The sequence below is a fragment of the Bombina bombina genome, chromosome 4 (assembly GCF_027579735.1).
Source record: "Bombina bombina isolate aBomBom1 chromosome 4, aBomBom1.pri, whole genome shotgun sequence".
Taxonomy (NCBI): Eukaryota; Metazoa; Chordata; class Amphibia; order Anura; family Bombinatoridae; genus Bombina; species Bombina bombina.
In genome coordinates this window covers 136,570,668-136,589,965 of record NC_069502.1, presented here as the reverse complement: position 1 = coordinate 136,589,965, position 19,298 = coordinate 136,570,668, and the positions used below count along the sequence as shown (strand labels likewise).

At 40.6% G+C, this 19,298-nt stretch overlaps 1 protein-coding gene across 1 annotated transcript in view; it reads right to left on the bottom strand.

Annotated features, from left to right (window-relative positions):
* The window catches only part of HS1BP3 (HCLS1 binding protein 3), a 529,390-nt gene that overhangs the window by 439,673 nt on the left and 70,419 nt on the right, over positions 1 to 19,298 (bottom strand). Inside the window, exon 2 of the mRNA XM_053709642.1 lies at positions 13,616 to 13,781. Coding sequence (XP_053565617.1) covers positions 13,616 to 13,781 — 166 coding nt within the window. The remainder of the gene's footprint in view (positions 1 to 13,615; positions 13,782 to 19,298) is intronic.

Below are 19,298 nucleotides of genomic sequence, written 5' to 3'. Positions count from 1 at the left end.
TACTTCCCTTCACCTAAAAGATTTCAGTTTGTTTTTCAATTGAGTTGCATAGTTTATAGGTCACATTAAAGGTGGAAAAAGTTCTGAAATGATTTATCTTTGTCTCATTTTTTTACATAACAGAAACCTGCCATTTTAACAGGGGTGTGTAGACTGTTTATATCCACTGTGTATATATATATATATATATATATATATATATCCTATATAATAAAAGGCCAGGTATGTTTGTCAGTTGCAGTTATGCGCAGTAGAGACTGTGCAAGGACAAACATACCTGTCCGTTAAGATCAGACAGCAGAGAGGATGGGCGGAAGCCTCCTTGGCGGGGAGCATGGCAAGGCGGGAGCGCCGTGATGGGGGCATGACTGACGGGAACGGCCATGGCGAGGGGCCGTGACCAGGCAGGAGTGCCATTATGGGGGCGTGGCCGTGCGGGAGCAGGCCGGAGGGAGTGGTTGTAGCCGGGTGAGAGAGCGTGGAAAGAGAGCAAAAGAGAGGGGGAGAGAGAGCAAAAGAGAGGGGGGAGAGAGAGCAAACGAGAGGGGACAGAGAGCAAAAGAGAGGGGACAAAGAGAAAAATAGGGGGGAGAGAGAGCAAAAGAGGGGGGAGAGAGAGCAAAAGAGAGGGGGAGGGCAAAAGAGAGGGGGGGAGAGAGAGCAAAAGAGAGGGGTGAGAAAGAGAGAGAGCGCAAGCAAAAGAGATAGGGAGAGAGAGAGCAACAGAGAGGGGGAGAGAGAGAGAGAGAGAGAGAGAGAGAGAGAGAGAGAGAGAGAGAGAGCAAAAGAGAGAGGGAGAGAGAGAGCAAAAGAGGGGGGAGAGAAAGCAAAATAGAGGGGGTAGAGAGCAAAAGAGATGGGGAGAGAGCAAAATAGAGGGGGAGAGAGAGAGCAAAAGAGAGGCGGAGAGAGAGAGCAAAAGAGAGGGGGAAAAGAGCAAAAGAGAGAGGGGAAAGAGAGAGAGCAACATAGAGGGGGAAATAGAGAGAGCAACAGAGAGGGGAGAGAGAGAGCAAAAGAGAGGGGGGAGAGAGCAAAAGAGGGGTGGAGAGAGCAAAAGTGAAGAGGAGAGAGAGAGAACAAAAGAGAGGGGGTGAGAGAAATAGCAAAAGAGAGAGGGAGAGAGAGCAAAAGAGAGGAGGGAAGGAGAAAGCAAAAGAGAGGGGGAGAGAGAGAACAAAAGAGAGAGGGGGAGAGAGGGAGAGCAAAAGAGAGGGGGGAAAGAGAGGGGAGAGAAAGAGATCAAAAGAGAGGGGGAGAGAGAGCAAAAGAGAGGGGGAGAGAGAGCAAAAGAGAGGGGGGAGAAAGAGAGCAGAAGAGAGGGGGGAGAGAGAGAGAGAGCAAAATAGAGGGGGAGCAAGAGCAAAGTAGAGGGGGGAGAGAGCAAAAGAGAGGGGGAGGATAGAGAGAAAGCAAAAGAGAGGGGGGAGAGAGAAAGAGCAAAAGAGAGGGGGAGAGAGCAAAATAGAGTGGGGGAGAGAGAACAAAAGAGAGGGGGGAGAGGGAGCAAAAGAGGGAGAGAGATAGCAAAAGAGGGGGAGAGAAAGCAAAAGAAAGAGAGAGAAAGCAAAAAAGAGGGGAGAGAGAGCAAAAGTGAGGGGGGAGAGAGAGAGAGCAAAAGAGAGGGGGAGAGAGCAAAAGAGAGGGGGGAGAAAGAGAGCAGAAGATGGGGGTGTGACTGACGGGAATGGTCGTGGTGAGGGGCCGTGACCAGGCAGGAGTGTCATTATGGGGGCGTGGCCGTGCGGGAGCAGGCCGGAGGGAGTGGTTGTAGCCAGGTGAGAGAGCGTAAAAGAGGGTGGAAAGAGAGCAAAAGAGAGGGGGAGATAGAGCAAAAGAGAGGGGGGGGGGAGAGCAAAAGAGAAAGGCGAGAGAGAGCCAAAGAGAGGGGGAGAGAGAGAGCAAACAAGAGGGGGGAGAGAAAGAGAGCAAAAGAGAGGGGGAGAGAGAGCAAAAGAGAGGGGGGAGAGAGATAGAGCAAATGAGGGAGAGAGAGAGCAAAATAGAGGGGAAGAGAGAGCAAAAGAGAGGGGGAGAAAGAGCAAAAGAGAGGGGGAGAGAGAGCAAAAGAGAGGGGGAGAGAGAGAAAAAGAGAGGGGGGAAGCGAGAGAGAGTAAGAGAGGGTGGGAGATGGAGAGAACAAGAGAGGGGGAGAAAGAGAGAGAGAAAGAGAGGAGGGAGAGAGAGAGAGGAAGAGAGAGAGTGAGCAAAAGAGAAGGGGGGAGAGAGAGCAAAACAGAGGGGGGAGAGAGAGGGCAAAAGAGAGGGGGAGAGAGAGAGCAAAAGAGAGGATGAGAGAAAGCGCAAAAAAGAGGAGGAGAGAGAGAGCAAAAGAGAGGGGGGAGAGAGAGAGCAAAAGAGAGGGGGGAGAGAGAGAGCAAAAGAGAGGGGGGAGAGAGAGCAAAAGAGAGGGGGGAGAGAGAGCAAAAGAGAGGAGGGAGAGAGAGCAAAAGAGAGGGGGGAGAGAGAGCGCAAGGGGTGGGACCCCTGTACTGCAAAAAATGTCCCGTGTAAACGGGCTTTAGGACTAGTATATACAGTATATATATATAAATTAATCCACCAGGGTCAAGCACTCACTATACCTTGACAGCCTCCGGGGTGCACTTCAAAAGATAATGTAGAGCAAACAATGTAGGAAAGGACTCTGTGTTGTACAAGTGACTTTATTTAAGTTAACGTTTTCAGGGACACCCCGTCCTCAGACTTACATAAAACATATCAAAACCCTTAACTAATTACTCTCCCCATCGTCCACAGTGTGATTGAGTCACGGCGTCCTCACAGCGCAGCTGCGCATGCGCGAAGGTCCGTATGAGATCACAAACTAGCCAAAAAACTTTCACCATACCAAGTGCAAAATTAAAAAGGCACAGCAGCTTGCACCAATCCCGGTTAAGAGATATACACTGATCTTCAGAGAATGCTTATACTATCCTGCAGGGCAAAGCAATAATTGTAACCTAATCTATAGGCAATATCACCATTGTTAAAAATATGCTGTAGTTAAACTTTACCTTGCCAGAGTTAGTTGATCAGTTCATGGAATCTACAACAGTTCATGCTAATAGTACTAACTTGTTAATATGCACACTAATCTAACCCTATAACCTCTTGCTGCCACTAGCCATGTTCTATGAAGCACTTGATTTAGTATTCACCTGTTTAATTTATTAATCTCTTATGGTTCCTTATAAGCACAGGGATTTATACCTGCCATTAATCAATTCCTAAGCTACATAGTGGCAGTATACTACTTACCCTACACAGTAACGCATAATAGACCAACAATTCAGTCTAAAGAATTATTTAGAGGATTTTTTTAAATGAAATAATGCATATCTAAATGCACATTCAGCCCCCTGGGACTTAGGGTATTCAAAAGAAAAAATCATTTGGATTTCTTCTGTAGAAGGATCCTACCCCTATCACCTCCACGCAAGAGTGGGGGAACATGATCTACTATAATGTAGCTCAAATTAGCTACATTATCTTTGTTCTACAAAAAATGTCTTGCTACTGGCTGTTCTGATCTACCATTCTTTAGAGCCACTCGGATGGCAGATCTATGATTTGCTTTCCGGGTGCATAGATCATCCTGGGTCTTCCCTACATAGAATCTGCCACACGGACAGTATAACGTATACACAATCTATTTTGTGGTCACCCTTGGAGCTGGATATCTCACTAGTTATTTAACATTTTTCCCTAGCAAAGAATAATGCATACAAAATATGTGATCTTTTTGGTATATTCACTATATGTATTAATTTGTACAGATACCATAAATTTGAAACTGTAATCTGTTTGGCAATCAAAACTATATATGCATATAACAGGTGTATTTATCACATTAGTCAGTTACTGAATATTACACATAAATGGGTTTTGACTCTCTGCCGTAAGAAGTTAACTTTTAGTACCTAATTGGTTAATGGGGGAGGCTCCATGTTTTTAATTGAGACAATCAATTAACACTTTAACCTATGGGGAACTTGGGTATAAGAGTCCCTCAAGATTCTAGGACCAGTAGCTAAGATTACTGCCAAGTGTGGTCTAACCTCTCCCTTACCTTGTACTCAGTGTTTATACATGCTATTTTAAATTTGCCACAGGCACTCCATTAAAAGCTATGTTTTTAATACCTGGTGCTCCAGATTTTTGTTGTTTTTTGCACAGGTCACCCTGTGTCTAATTTCAAATTTTTTGTTCTTCCAGGGGTGTGTAAAAATTTGCTTTGGGTTAACTCACTACAGTTAGTGCATCCACTAAACCAGAAGCCCCCCATTTTTGTAGTATTTAACCATGTCTTAGTGGTGTAATGCTGTCTGCAGTCTGTCCACATCAGTTTGTCTCTTAACAATCTTCCACTCTTGAAGCCAACAATTGGAGTTCCTGTCCCTTCAAATGGTAGTGTAGGGTCTGATGTTAGAATCCACCAATGATCCTTAATAGCTCTTGGAAAGCTCATTCTTTCTGGTGTGAATGTTGCAGATGATCGATCAGCATTCTGTTTCTCCTTTTTCTTCTCCAGAGCTTGTAGTTGTGTTAATTCCATACTGGTGCGGTAGGACTTCTCCGTCAGTGACGTGTTGTAGACTCTAGTTTCAAATGTAGCCTTTATCTCACCCAATTGTTGTAGCTTCAGGTGGTCCTCACTATTATTTCGTACCACTCTATTAAATTGCAATATAGGTAAAGCCTTTTTTAAGTTAGGGGGATGACAGCTTGTTGCCTCCAGTATGGAATTCCTGCCCGTCTCTTTTTGGAATAAGGTGGTCTTTAATTTGTCATCACATTTATAAATCCGTAGATCAAGAAAGTCAATCTGTTGGGGATGATAAGAAAGTTTAAAACGCAGATGTTGATTCACCTTGTTCAATTCCTCAAACCACTGTTCCAATTCCAACTGAGTGCCCCTCCATATAATGAACAAGTCATTGATGTACCTTTGAAACATAATTATCTTGTTGTCATAGAACAGATCAGTCTGTTACGTTTTAAACTGGGCCATGTACAGATTTGCATAAGATGGGGCCAAATTGGACCCCATCGCTGTTCCTGTAATCTGTAGATAAAAATCATTTTCAAATTTAAAATAGTTGTCCTGCAAACAGTATTCCAACAGCTGCAAGATAGTGTCAGAAGAAGGACCAACATACGGGTACATCTGTAAGCAGGTTGCAATTTCTGCCATCCCCTTAATTATGAGGGATGACTGTGTACAAACTGTTGATGTCTAAAGTGACTAATAGTTCATCTTCTTGTAAACTCCTCATTGAATGTAGCAGTTTGATTAGTTCAATGGAGTCAAGCAAGAATGAATTAATGTGTCTTACCATAGGCTGTAGTAGGCAATCAAGGTATGTTGCCACTGGTTGTAATATGGACCCCCGAGCTGATACTATGGGTCTACCTAGTGGATTCTACAGTTGTTTATGCACCTTTGGCAGGGTATAGATTATTGGAATGATAGGGAATTGAACTGTCAAATATTCTTGAATGCTCTTAGTTAAGATACCAGCTTGTACCATTAAGTCTAGATACTTATCAATCTTGGTTTTGAACTCCTTGGTGGGATCCCCAGCCAATTTGTGATATTTTATATATATATATATATATATATATTTTTTTTTTATTTTTTTTCTTTCTTCTTAAACGGGAAGAGTCCACAGCTGCATTCATTACTTTTGGGAATTCAGAACCTGGCCACCAGGAGGAGGCAAAGACACCCCAGCCAAAGGCTTAAATACCTCCCACACTTCCCTCATCCCACGGTCATTCTTTGCCTTTCGTCACAGGAGTTTGGCAGAGAAGTGTCAGAAGATGAAGATAGTCTCTGGAGGGTAGTACTCTTCGAAATGGGACAGGAATTTTAAGTAATCCTGTCAGCCTCTCATTGAGAGCATGGATGAAGGTTAGAGTCCGGAGATGCAGGGAGAGTCTTTCTGCGAAAGCTCCTAGGCAATCAGTGTTGACGAGTTTCACTGCCTGCCTTTATTCACTCAAGTCCATGTCAGAAGCGAGGCTACTATCTGTCACACTTGAAGGGCCGTGTTCCTGTTTCACGGTGTATATTCCGGTAAGATCGTTTCATTTTATTTCAATGTGTGAATGTAATGTTTACGAAAGCAGTCAGGGTCCCAGTGGGGCTCCTTTATCTTATGGAATCAAGGGTTAATATTTCCAGAGGGGGGTTATTGAACAGGGGGGACTTTAATCATGTTTGTTATGTGATTCTGTCTGCTAATGTGTAGTGATGCTCGGGCTCATGGCTATTAGGAACATAACGGCCTTATCAACAGTTTGCGCGGTCCTATTAGACTGGTGCGCCTTTTTTAAGGTTTACATGGTGCACCTCGTTTATCGGGTGTGGCCACGTTGTATTTCCATTTCCGTACTCTGACCGAGTGGCTACGGAGAGAGTCTGTTTGTTAGTTGTCTGGTTTACAGGAGGTGGTGAGTGCCCCAGCCATCAGGGGTGTAAGGTGCCGTTTAGTGTTTGACCATAATTACAATCTCCAAGTTATGGAGGATTCTGATTTTTTAGAGACTGATATCTCCGATTCGGAGTATACGTCTTGTGAAGAGTATGAAATGGTCCGGGTTATCCATGCCCATCAGTACTCTCTTCCCCCGAATCAGGGAGCTTAGAATGCGTTGAGCCATCCGCCCCCGAGGATTCCATGTCCTATGAGTCGCGTGCCCCAGATTCTTCATTTGCTACGTAAGCAGGTGTCTCTATGGCCGTTACTCCTTCTCCGGAAGGCTGCTTGTTTCCTCCAGAGGTTACAGCACGGTTCTGCATGGCCATATCTATGGCGCTGGCACATTTATATCTCCCAAGAGAAGAATTTTTAAGATACTGTCTGTGTTCTGTTAACCACGGTCCGTCTGGAGCGTGAGATCGCCTGATTCAGTTCGGCCTTCTGGGCCGGGGTTGTCCATCGATCCGGCGGGGGATATTTTACCTTCCGTTATAGACTGTCACGTCTTCATGTCCTACTAAGGCATGTTTTGGCAATGCTGGAGGATCCCAGTCCTAGTGGGCCGAGGATCCTCGGTCTTCTGTGCCAGATGGCAAATTGGGTTAGACGTATGTTCCAGTTCTGAGCTTGGGAGAGTGGGGCCTCTGATCGGCTGGTCATGTTAGCAGTCCATTCTCCTTGGGCGCTCACCTATGGGTGCTGCCTTCCTTGTATTTGATCCAGTTAGGATGTGTTTGATTTGTTTTAAGAAGCTCATGTCTGTTGTAATTTTCCGTTTTAGGAAAGTTTCTTTTCTGGAACTTTTTCTTTATGATTCCCTAGATCTGCCAGTTCATTACCTTGGTAATACAGGTCAAAAAGAGGTTTATCCAAAAGGCCATAATGCTGTGCAAGATTGTGCAACAGCATCCAATGAATTATAAGTTTGATAACCTTCTGGGCAGAGGACTCTAAGGTCCTGGTGGATTATCTTAAAGGTAGATGAAACCCATTTTTTTTATTTCATGATATATAAAGAACATGCCATTTTAAACTTTCACATTTACTTATATTATCTAATTTTCTTAATTCTCTTGATATCCTTTGTTGAAAGCATATCTAAATAGGCTCACTAGCTGCTGATTGGTGGATGCACACAGATGCCTTGTGTGATTGTCTCACCTATGTGCATTGCTATTTCTTCAACAAAGGATATCTAAAGATTTAAGCAAATTAGGTAAAAGAAGTAAATTGGAATGTTGTTTAAAATTGTATTCTCTATCTGAATCATAAAATAAATATTTTGGGTTTAATGTTCCTTTTAAACTCCAAAATCAGGATCTGAGTACACCAAACGTGTGTTTAGTGATGGATCCGATCTTCCTATAGGCCAGTTCGTATTCCCCTTCCTATAGGCCAGTTCGTATTCCCCTTCCTATAGGCTAGTTTGTATTCCCTCTCCGCTGGGCCTGGGTTATGAGTGATTGGACTTAGCAAACAAACTCTTTGCCCTTATCTGTCAACACTTGGGATGGCAATATTATACATTTTTAAGCACAAAGCACACAACCAAAATCAAGCTGAAGTATTGCTAGTAAATGAAGTTACCTATTAACTATGCTTGAGAGAACTGGCCAGCTCCATATTTTTTCAAATACTGATGTTCATTCTTTACTATCAAAGTTAATAAAAAGGTCTTTCATGCCTGGTCATTTTATAGTACTACTTTGGCACAGTGCTCATAAAAGGTTATAAGCATCTGTCATAAAATGTTCCACATGGATTTAACTCTACAATAACACTTTATCCTAGGCAGTAATATCCCTTTGTGTTAACTAGAAAAACACATAAGAACTCTTTACTAACCCAGCAACAGCACAAATGCTCACATAACGTGAGATGTCAATAATAACGATACTTACCCATTAACCACTATTGATGAAATTCACCAACCTGAAACCTCATAAAGGGCGAACAGCAAAGCAAGATTTAAGACTACATAAATGTTCATGATAAGCTTGGAATGGTCCAATTACCCAAACCGTCTACACATTGATTGAGTTCCTATAAAGAGTGTGCCATCCCTAAATGCCACAATTTATGGATCTATTGAATAAAGCACATTTCTCTACTTGAATAAATTCACCAGTGTTAAAGAGAAAGGAAAATAAATGCACCATAAGAGTAGACAGAGACGTCTCAGTACCTTAGAAAAGGTGTTTTGGGCCATTCCGCATAGGGCTCTCAGACCACTGGAAACTACATAATGCCAGGTTATGTAGTGTTAGTCATAAATCCCTGCCAATCAACAAACATCCCTCTCAGCCTCACATATTGGACACAAGTCATCCTTAAACAGCTGAAACAGAGCAAGGAGACTTGAACAGGTCAAATTTTCCATAAAGTGAATTTGAATACACTCAAGATATGGGTACAGAAAACAAAACAAAAGGATTTAAGTCCATGCACTCAATACAGCTTAAAATCAGTGTGGAAATTGCTAAACATTTGCTTAAAGATTAACCGACAGTAAAGTGATTGTAAACCTTAACTAATCAAATGCTATATATTTAATCTTTGCCAATAAAAAAGTATATTTGAACCTTTTTTGTTTTTAATCCATCTGTGAAAGGGTTAAATTAGTGCATATAATAATGCTTCTATCGTAATGTTATGCCGGCCCACTTGGATGAACTCTTTTTCTTTATGACAATTCCAGTGAACATCCAATCAACGTGTGTGTCATCTGACAATCTTGAAGTCCAGCCCCTTTAAAGCCCTTAGAAAGCCCATGTAGAGAGTGGATGTGACTGTTCTATACATCACAGCCCAGCAAAAGCGGAAATGAAAGGGGGCAGGGCAACAGACAATAACAATAAGGATTATAAGTATTTTATTATAATATATATATATATATATATGTACACTTTAAAAAAATTTTTATGTGGTTTTACTTTCAAACGAATATATTTTTCGTTTCAGCATTCTTATAGTTTTAAATTTACCATTACTTTAAGAGTATCATGTCTGATGGCCAGTAAAGAAAGACTTTAGTAAAGTTTTAGGGTTTGGAAACTAGGCAGAGCTTGATATATTAAGAAAGCAAATTAGAATTGCTGTAAGATGTATGCATGTTAGAGCAGAAGTTGGTAATGGGTGGGGGGAGAGACAAAGGGCATGAAAACCAAACAAGATAGGTTAAATGAGTGTTTAGAAACATGATGAGATATGTACAATGGTATAATGGGTTTTGCAAGTAAGCATTAGAAATTGTAGTTATTTTTCTCTGGAGCAATAGAAAGCCAAAGTGATGACTGACAATGAATAGCAGTAGATGATAATGGTTGTGTCCTTCACATAGTTAATGACTAGTTCTAATAGGAAACTGGGTTATTTTCCATTTATCCCAAGCCATCTGACAGTTTGTGTAAAATGAATAAAATATTTTAACTAAAAATATTTGAGATACTCATGATTTGTAACAGGAAAGGTCAAATATTGGTAGCCAGGAAATATAAACTAATTATGAATGTTCCTCTGGAGATCTGACTCATAATACGAGCCACAGCCATAGCTGCAACACCAATATGTCAATATCAATTTTCCTGCTCTGAACACTGTCAAAAAAAGAGAATGGCCAAACTTCAGAGCAGTTTTACTAAATCACTGAGAGTACACGAGTCTTTATAATGCTTCCCTGGCTTATTTGATTCTACCACACTGTTTTTTCTGGCAATTCAAACGCTCAATTTAAATAAAATATCAGTAGTGTGTCTGCCAGACTCACATACTATTAATTTAATTTAGCAAGTTTCAGTTCAGCTCTAACAGTGATGGAAGGTCTGGAATCAATTTGTTGGTATTCTAGTTTTCACATAAATTTAAAAAAAAATCCCAGTAATTGTAATAGTATCCTAATTCAAAGAGTGTGTCGATGAGACCACACCCACCTTTTTTGGTTGGTGCATAACACTAAATCATTCTAACAAAACAACATGAGCCCTAAGCAAAACATTCTTGGTCATGAAATTATTATTTGTTATTTTGCATATCCTGAATACATTTTACAAGACAGCAGTATTTTTACCAACTATTCTGCAACAGATTTTTTTTACCTTAAAGGGATATGGAACCCAAAAATGTTCTTTAGTGATTTAGACAGAGCATACCATTATAAAAAAGTTTCCAATTTACTTCTATTATCAATTTTGCTGTGTTCCCATGATATTCTGTGTTGAAGAGATACGTAGGCATCTGGAGTACTACATGGCAGGAAATTGTGCTGCAATCTAGTGCTCTTGCAAATGGATAACACTCTTGCAAAACTGCTGCCATATAGTGCTCTAGAAATGGGCCGGCTCCTAAGCATATATCCTTGCTTTTCAACAAGAATGAAGACAATTTGATAATAGAAGTAAATTAGAAAGTTGTTTAAAATCGCATGCTCTATCGGAATCCTGAAAGAAAAATTTGGGGTTTTGTATCCCTTTAAAAGAGCATAGTCGTTTATAAATAAAAAGGTAATTTTTTTTTTAGAGTAATTTAAAAAGCAAAACAAAAAAACATTCTTCTTGATACGGGTTAAAAGTGTAGTCAAAGTTTCACCCTTAGACCACCCTCATTCTGCTCCAGGTAAAAATACAGCCATGACTGGAGCATACGTGTGCCTTCGGCCTTCTTACTGGTTCTGTTTCCTGGCACAGGAGCACCACCACATTGACTGTATAATTAACCCCTTAAAACGATATATCTGTATGCTATTTTAAAGGATTTATTATTGTACTATATCTGCCAGACTGAAATGTAATAGTATACAAATACCTTTCTAGGCAATACATTTGCTGATGAGCAATTACTTCTTAAGTGGTAGAAAAGATGAATTAAAAAAAAAGGTATATTATACCTGCATATTGCATATAAAAGTACAGCCTAGAGTGAAAAGTGCTTAGCCTTTATCACAGTGTTTCCCAGATGGTGTGCTGCAGTAGCATATGTATTTTATTCTCACTCAGGAATATATTTATTTATTATAAAATGTATATATGTAGAAAAAAGAAAGAAACTTTATATTAGCACTTGCCTCAAATTTGAATGTATTATTCACAGTGGTAAACAGCACTAATTAAAAAGTGAATATAAACACTGGCAATACTCTTAAAGGACATTGTACACTAGATTTTTCTTTGCATAAATGTTTTGTGGATGATCCGTTTATATAGCCCATCTAGGAGTGCTTTTGTAAAAATGTATAGTTTTGCTAATTTTTAAATCGTGCTGATTTTCAGACTCTTAACCAAGCCCCAAAATTTTAGATGTATACTGATGTCTACAGACTCCTGATTGTATAATCTGTCTTTTCATATGCAGGGGAGAGGACGGGGTGTCTACTCATCCTGCTTTCCCAGCCCCTTTCACTGGGTGTCCCAGCCTAACCTTATCAACAGTGCTAAACTGGGAACTTCTAAGTAAGTTTTTAAAAGGTTTTATACTGGACTTTTAGATCAGTATCTGTGCATATTATTCTTTATAGCATGCAGTTATATGAAAATTGGTGTACACTGTCCCTTTAATGATGTTCCAATCAGAGTACAAAGTAGCCATTTTGAGTTTTTGTTTCCAGATTATGCTACAATATCTGGTTACAGAAGTGCTACAGGAGAGAGACAATATATCAGCAGACAAGAAGAGACCCCAATCTGTGTAACATCAGACTATGGTTTTTAGTTAGTGTTGTCAGTGCTGACAAAATATAGCTATTTACCAGGAGCACAGTATTAAGCAATCCTTTGAGCATCATAACAAATAAAAAAGACACAATAAACTCTGTCTCTTAACCCCTTTCTGCCGGTACATCATTTGTTATATCGGAACAAAGTTTCGATGTAACCAAATAAGTAAACAATTTAAATCACGCGATCGTACATGCGATCGCGTGATTTCAATGATGGGATTGGATAAGGGGGGAGTGCCTATAATGCCAGACACGCCCTCCAGTCCACGATCCCAGTTAGGAAGCCATAGCTGCTTCAGTAAAGCCGTCCTAACGGCTCTAACGCCCAGCGTGGTTAGGACAGGAACGTCCTAACGGCGTTAAGGGGTTAACATATAAAGTCTGCATAATGAATTAATTCAATGTTAAAAGGACATAAAAAGTTAAACTTTAACAAAAAAGATAGAACATGCAGTTTTTAGAGACTTTCATATTCTCCTGTATCATCAAATCTCCTTCATTTACTTAGTATCCTTTGAGAAAAGGTCATCTCTAGAGCAGCAATGCACTACTGGGAGTTAGCTGAGAACATCTGATGAACCAATGATATGAGCCATATGTGAATAGCAACCAACCACCAGCTAGCTCCCAGTAGTTCATTGTTACTCCTGAGCCTACCAAGGTATGCTTTCCAACAAAGGATACCTCAAGAAAAAAGAAAATTTGATAATAGACGTAACTTGTAAAGTCTCTTATAATTGCACGCTCTACTTGAACCATTACATTTTAACTTTGATTGACTTTCATGTACCTTTAAAGAGACAGTCTAGTCACAATTAACCTTTCATGATTTAGATAGGGCATGCGATTTTAAACAACTTTCCAATTTACTTTTATATCAAATTTCCTTTGTTCCTTTAGTATTCTTTTTTGAAAGCTAAACTTAGGTAGGCTCATATGCTAATTTCTAAGCTCTTGAAGGCCGTCTCTTATCTCAGTGCATTTCACAGTTGTCACAGCTAGAGGGTGTTAGTTCATGTGTGCCACGTAGACAACATTGTGCTCATGCCCGTGGAGTTACTTATGAGAGGGCGCCGATTGGCTAAAATGCAAGTCTGTCAAAAGAACTGAGAAAAGGGGGCTGTCAGAAGAGGCTTAGATACAAGGTAATCACAGAGGTAAAAAGTATATTAATATAACAGTGTTGTTTATGCAAAACTGGGGAATGGGTAATAAAAGGATTATCTATAAAAAAAATAAAAATTTTGGAGTAGACTGTTAGACTGTCCCTTTATTACCGTTACAGTGCCCCCCAAATAAGCTATAATTGTGTTTATACTGCTTAAACACTAATATCAGATACAGTAATTCTTATTGGCAGTACTAACCATAGTATTTTACATATCCAGACAAAACATAAATCATGCAATATACTTACAACAAACTGAACAGTGTCATCTGACTTGTGTTTGGCAGATTTAAAAGCAGGTAGTGTAGTGACGACAACTATCTGATATTCGACATGTCCCGTCATCATCTTCCCACGAATTTCCTGGTACTCCGGAACCCATAGATCAATCCCAGTATGAGCATTTTGAATTTGTCTGAAAACAAGCAGGTCACTATTATCAATATGGATTTAGATATCTTACCCACATTTCTATTAATTCAACCAAAGTATTCATCATACAAAGCTAATAATTATTGGAAAAACAATACTGTGCATTTAATGTCGTTGCACTGTACAGTCTAAAACAATGGATTTATAAGATTTTGGATCATGGTATGAGATTTCTGTGCTTAGCAGATTTGTAAAGAAATTGTGACAGTACTATGAAGCCCGTGTCCTTATTCTATAAAGGCAGTTTTTACCTTGAACACAGTGTGTCTCACAGAGGGGTGTTATCTCATTTTAAGGATGTGAAGGTGACGCACACATTACACAGGATTTTAAACAACCTTGCAATTTATTCTATTATAAAATAAGTCTCATACACTTAGTATCCTTTGTTGAAGGTGCAGCTATGCACTACTTGAATCTAGCTGAACACATCTGTAGAGCCAATGACAAGAGACATTTATTTGCAGCCACCAATCAGCAGCTAGCTCCCAGTAACACATTGCTGCTTCTGAGCCTACCTAGGTATACTTTTCGACTAAGGATACCAAGGGAAAAAAGCAAATTAGATAATAGAAGTAAATCACATGCTCTCTGAATTATCTCTCTCTCTTTCTATATACAGTGGATATAAAAAGTCTACACACCCCTGTTAAAATGTCAGGTTTCTGTGATGTAAAAAAATGAGACAAAGATAAATCATTTCAGAACTTTTTCCACCTTTAATGTGACCTATAAACTGTACAACTCAATTGAAAAACAAACTGAAATCTTTTAGGTAAAGGGAAATAAAAATAAAAAACTAAAATAATATGGTTGCATAAGTGTGAACACCCTTAAACTAATATCTCTCTCTCTCTCTCTCTCTCTCTCTCTCTCTCATTCTCTCTCTATATATATATATATATTTATCATTCTCTCTCTCTTATATATATATATATATATATATATATAGAGAGAGAGAGAGAGAGAGAGAGAGAGAGAGAATGATCAATAAATATATATATATATATCTATATATCGTTCTCTCTCTCTCTATATATATATATATATATATATATATATATATATATATTTATATATATATATATATCGTTGTCTCTCTCTCTCTCTCTCTCTCTCTCTCTATATATATATATATATATATATATATATTTATCATTCTCTCTCTCTCTCGTTATATATATATATATATATATATATATTTCACATTCTCTCTATGTGTATATATATATATTGTTTGACAAAGGGGGAAACCCCGAAACGTTACGTTATTAAATATCACTAAGGTGAATTTTTATAAGTCCTATGAGTGCGGTCTCCATCATTGCTGCAAGTGTATTTCTCTCTCTCTCTCTCTCTCTATATATATATAACACAATTTATGCTTACCTGATAAATTTATTTCTCTTGTGGTGTATCCAGTCCACGGATCATCCATTACTTGTGGGATATTCTCATTCCCAACAGGAAGTTGCAAGAGGACACCCACAGCAGAGCTGTAATATAGCTCCTCCCCTAACTGTCATAGCCAGTCATTCGACCGAAAACAAGCCGAGAAAGGAGGAACCATAGGGTGTAGTGGTTACTGTAGTTTAAATTTAAAAATTACCTGCCTTAAAATGACAGGGCGGGCCGTGGACTGGATACACCACAAGAGAAATAAATTTATCAGGTAAGCATAAATTGTGTTTTCTCTTGTAAGGTGTATCCAGTCCACGGATCATCCATTACTTGTTGGATACCAATACCAAAGCTAAAGTACACGGATGAAGGGAGGGACAAGGCAGGAACTTAAATGGAAGGAACCACTGCCTGTAAAACATTTCTCCCAAATATAGCCTCCGAAGAAGCAAAAGTATCAAATTTGTAAAATTTTAAAAAAGTATGAAGCGAAGACCAAGTCGCCGCTTTGCAAATCTGTTCAACAGAAGCCTCATTTTTAAAGGCCCAAGTGGAAGCCACAGCTCTAGTGGAATGAGCTGTAATCCTTTCAGGAGGCTGCTGTCCAGCAGTCTCATAGGCTAAGCGGATTAAGCTACTTAGCCAAAAAGAAAAAGAGGTTGCCAAAGCCTTTTGACCTCTCCTCTGTCCAGAGTAGACAACAAACAAAGCAGATGTTTGACGAAAATCTTTAGTAGCTTGTAAGTAAAACTTTAAAGCACAGACCACGTCCAGATTGTGTAACACAAGGATGGAACCACAATCTCTTGATTGATATTCTTGTTAGATACCACCTCAGGTAAGAACCCAGGTTTGGTACGCAGGACTAACTTATCCGTATGAAAAATCAGATAAGGAGAATCACATTGTAAGGCAGATAGCTCAGAGACTCTACGAGCCGAGGAAATAGCTACCAAAAAAAAAAAAGAACTTTCCAAGATAAAAGTTTGATATCTATGGAATGAAGAGGTTCAAACGGAACTCCTTGAAGAACCTTAAGAACCAAGTTTAAGCTCCATGGTGGAGCAACAGGTTTAAACACAGGCTTGATTCAAACTAAAGCCTGACAAAATGCCTGAACGTCTGGAACATCTGCCAGACGCTAGTGCAAAAGAATAGACAGAGCAAAAATCTGTCCCTTTAAGAAACTAGCTGACAATCCTTTTTCCAAACCTTCTTGGAGAAAAGATAAAATCCTAGGAATCCTGAAATTACTCCATGAGTAACCCTTGGATTCACACCAATAAAGATATCTACGCCATACCTTATGGTAAATTTTCCTGGTGACAGGCTTTCGTGCCTGTATTAAGGTATCAATAACTGACTCGGAGAAGCCACGCTTTGATAAAATCAAGCATTTAATCTCCAGGCAGTCAGCCTCAAAGAAATTAGATTTGGATGGTTGAAAGGACCCTGAAGTAGAAGGTCCTGTCTCAGAGGCAGAGACCATGGTGGAAAGGATGACATGTCCACTAGATCTGCATACCAGGTCCTGCGTGGCCACGCAGGTGCTATCAGAATCACTGATGCTCTCTCCTGCTTGATCTTGGCAATCAGTCGAGGGAGCAGAGGAAACGGTGGAAACACATAAGCCAGGTTGAAAGACCAGGGCGCTGCTAGAGTATCTATCAGTGTCGCCTTGGGATCCCTGGACCTGGATCCGTAACACGGAAGCTTGGCGTTCTGGCGAGACGCCATGAGATCCAGTTCTGGTTTGTCCCAACGGAGAATCAGTTGTGCAAATACCTCCGGATGGAGTTCCCACTCTCCCGGATGAAAAGTCTGACGACTTAGAAAATCCGCCTCCCAGTGCTCTACACCTGGGATATGGATAGCTGATAGGTGGCAAGAGTGAATCTCTGCCCAGTGAATTATTTTTGAAACTTCTAACATCTCTAGGGAACTTCTTGTTCCCCGTCGATGGTTGATATAAGCTACAGTCGTGATGTTGACCGACTGAAATCTGATGTACCTCAGAGTTGCTAACTGAGGCCAAACCTGAAGAGCCTTGAATATCGCTCTTAGTTCCAGAATATTTATTGGAAGGAGAGACTCCTCCTGAGTCCACGATCCCTGAGCCTTCAGGGAGTTCCAGACTGCACCCCAACCTAGAAGGCTGGCATTTGTTGTTACAATAGTCCAATCTGGCCTGCGAAGGTCATACCTTTGGACAGATGGACCCGAGATAGCCACCAGGGAAGAGGATCCCTGGTCTCTTGGTCCAGATTCAGTTGAGGGGCCAAATCTGTGTAATCCCCGCTCCACTGACTGAGCCTGCATAGTTGCAGCGGTCTGAGATGTAAGCGTGCAAACGGCACTATGTCCATTGCCACTACCATTAAGCCGATTACTTCCATACACTGAGCCACCAAAGGGCGCGGAATGGAATGAAGAACCCGACAGGAATTTAGAAGCTTTGATAACCTGGACTCCGTCAAGGTAAATTTTAATTTCTACAGAATCTATCAGAGTCCCTAGAAAGGAAACTCTTGTGAGTGGGGATAGAGAACACTTTTCCTTGTTCACTTTCCACCCATGCGACCTCAGAAATGCCAGTACTACTTCCGTATGAGACTTGGCAATTTGGAAGTTTGACGCCTGTATCAGGATGTCATCTAAATAAGGGGCTACTGCTATGCCCCGCGGCCTTAGGACCGCCAAAAGCGACCCTAGAACCTTTGTAAAGATTCTTGGGGCTGTAGCTAATCCAAAGGGAAGAGCTACAACTGGTAATGCCTGTCTTGAAAGGCAAACCTGAGAAACCGATGATGATCTTTGTGTATCGGAATGTGAAGATAAGCATCCTTTAGATCCACTGTAGTCATATATTGACCCTCCTGGATCAGTGGTAGGATGGTACGAATAGTTTCCATCTTGAACAACGGAACTTTGAGGAATTTGTTTAAGATCTTTAGATCCAAAATCGGTCTGAAGGTTCCCTCTTTTTTGGGAACCACAAACAGATTTGAGTAAAAACCCTGTTCCTGTTCCTCCTTTGGAACTGGATGGATCACTCCCATAACTAGGAGGTCTCGTACACAGTGTAAGAATGCCTCACTCTTTATCTGGTTTGCAGATAATTGTGAAAGGTGAAATCTCCCTTTTGGGGGGGAAGCTTTGAAGTCCAGAAGATATCCCTGGGATATAATTTCCAACGCCCAGGGATCCTGAACATCTCTTGCCCACGCCTGGGCAAAGAGTGAAAGTCTGCCCCCTACTAGATCCGTTACCGGATAGGGGGTCGTTCCTTCATGCTGTCTTAGAGGCAGCAGCAGGCTTTTTGACCTGCTTACCTTTTTTCCAGGTCTGGTTTGGTCTCCAGACCGTCTTGGATTGAGCAAAAGTTCCCTCTTGTTTATTATTAGAGGAAGTTGATGCCGCACCTGCCTTGAAGTTTCGAAAGGCACGAAAATTAGACTGTTTGGCCCTAGATTTGGACCTGTCCTGAGGAAGGGCACAACCTTTTCCTCCCGTGATATCAGCAATAATCTCCTTCAAACCAGGCCCGAATAGGGTCTGCCCATTGAAGGGAATGTTAAGAAGTTTAGATTTTAAAGTCACGTCAGCTGACCATGATTTAAGCCATATCGCTCTGCGCGCCTGTATAGCAAAATCAGAATTCTTAGCCGTTAGTTTATTCAAATGAACAATGGCATCAGAAATAAAATAATTGGCTAGCTTAAGTGCTCTAAGTTTGCCAAGTATGTCATCCAATGGAGTCTCTACCTGTAAAGCCTCTTCCAGAGACTCAAACCAGTACGCCGCAGCAGCAGTGACAGGGGCAATGCATGCAATGGGCTGTAGGATAAAACCTTGTTGAATAAATATTTTCTTAAGGTAACCTAATTTTTTATCCATTGGCTCTAAAAAAGCACAACTGTCCTCGACAGGGATAGTAGTACGCTTTGCTAGAGTAGAAACTGCTCCCTCCACCTTAGGGACTGTCTGCCATAAGTCCCGTGTGGTGGCGTCTATTGGAAAACATTTTTCTAAAAATAGGAGGGGAAGAGAACGGCACACCTGGTCTATCCCATTCCTTATTAATAATTTCTGTAAACCT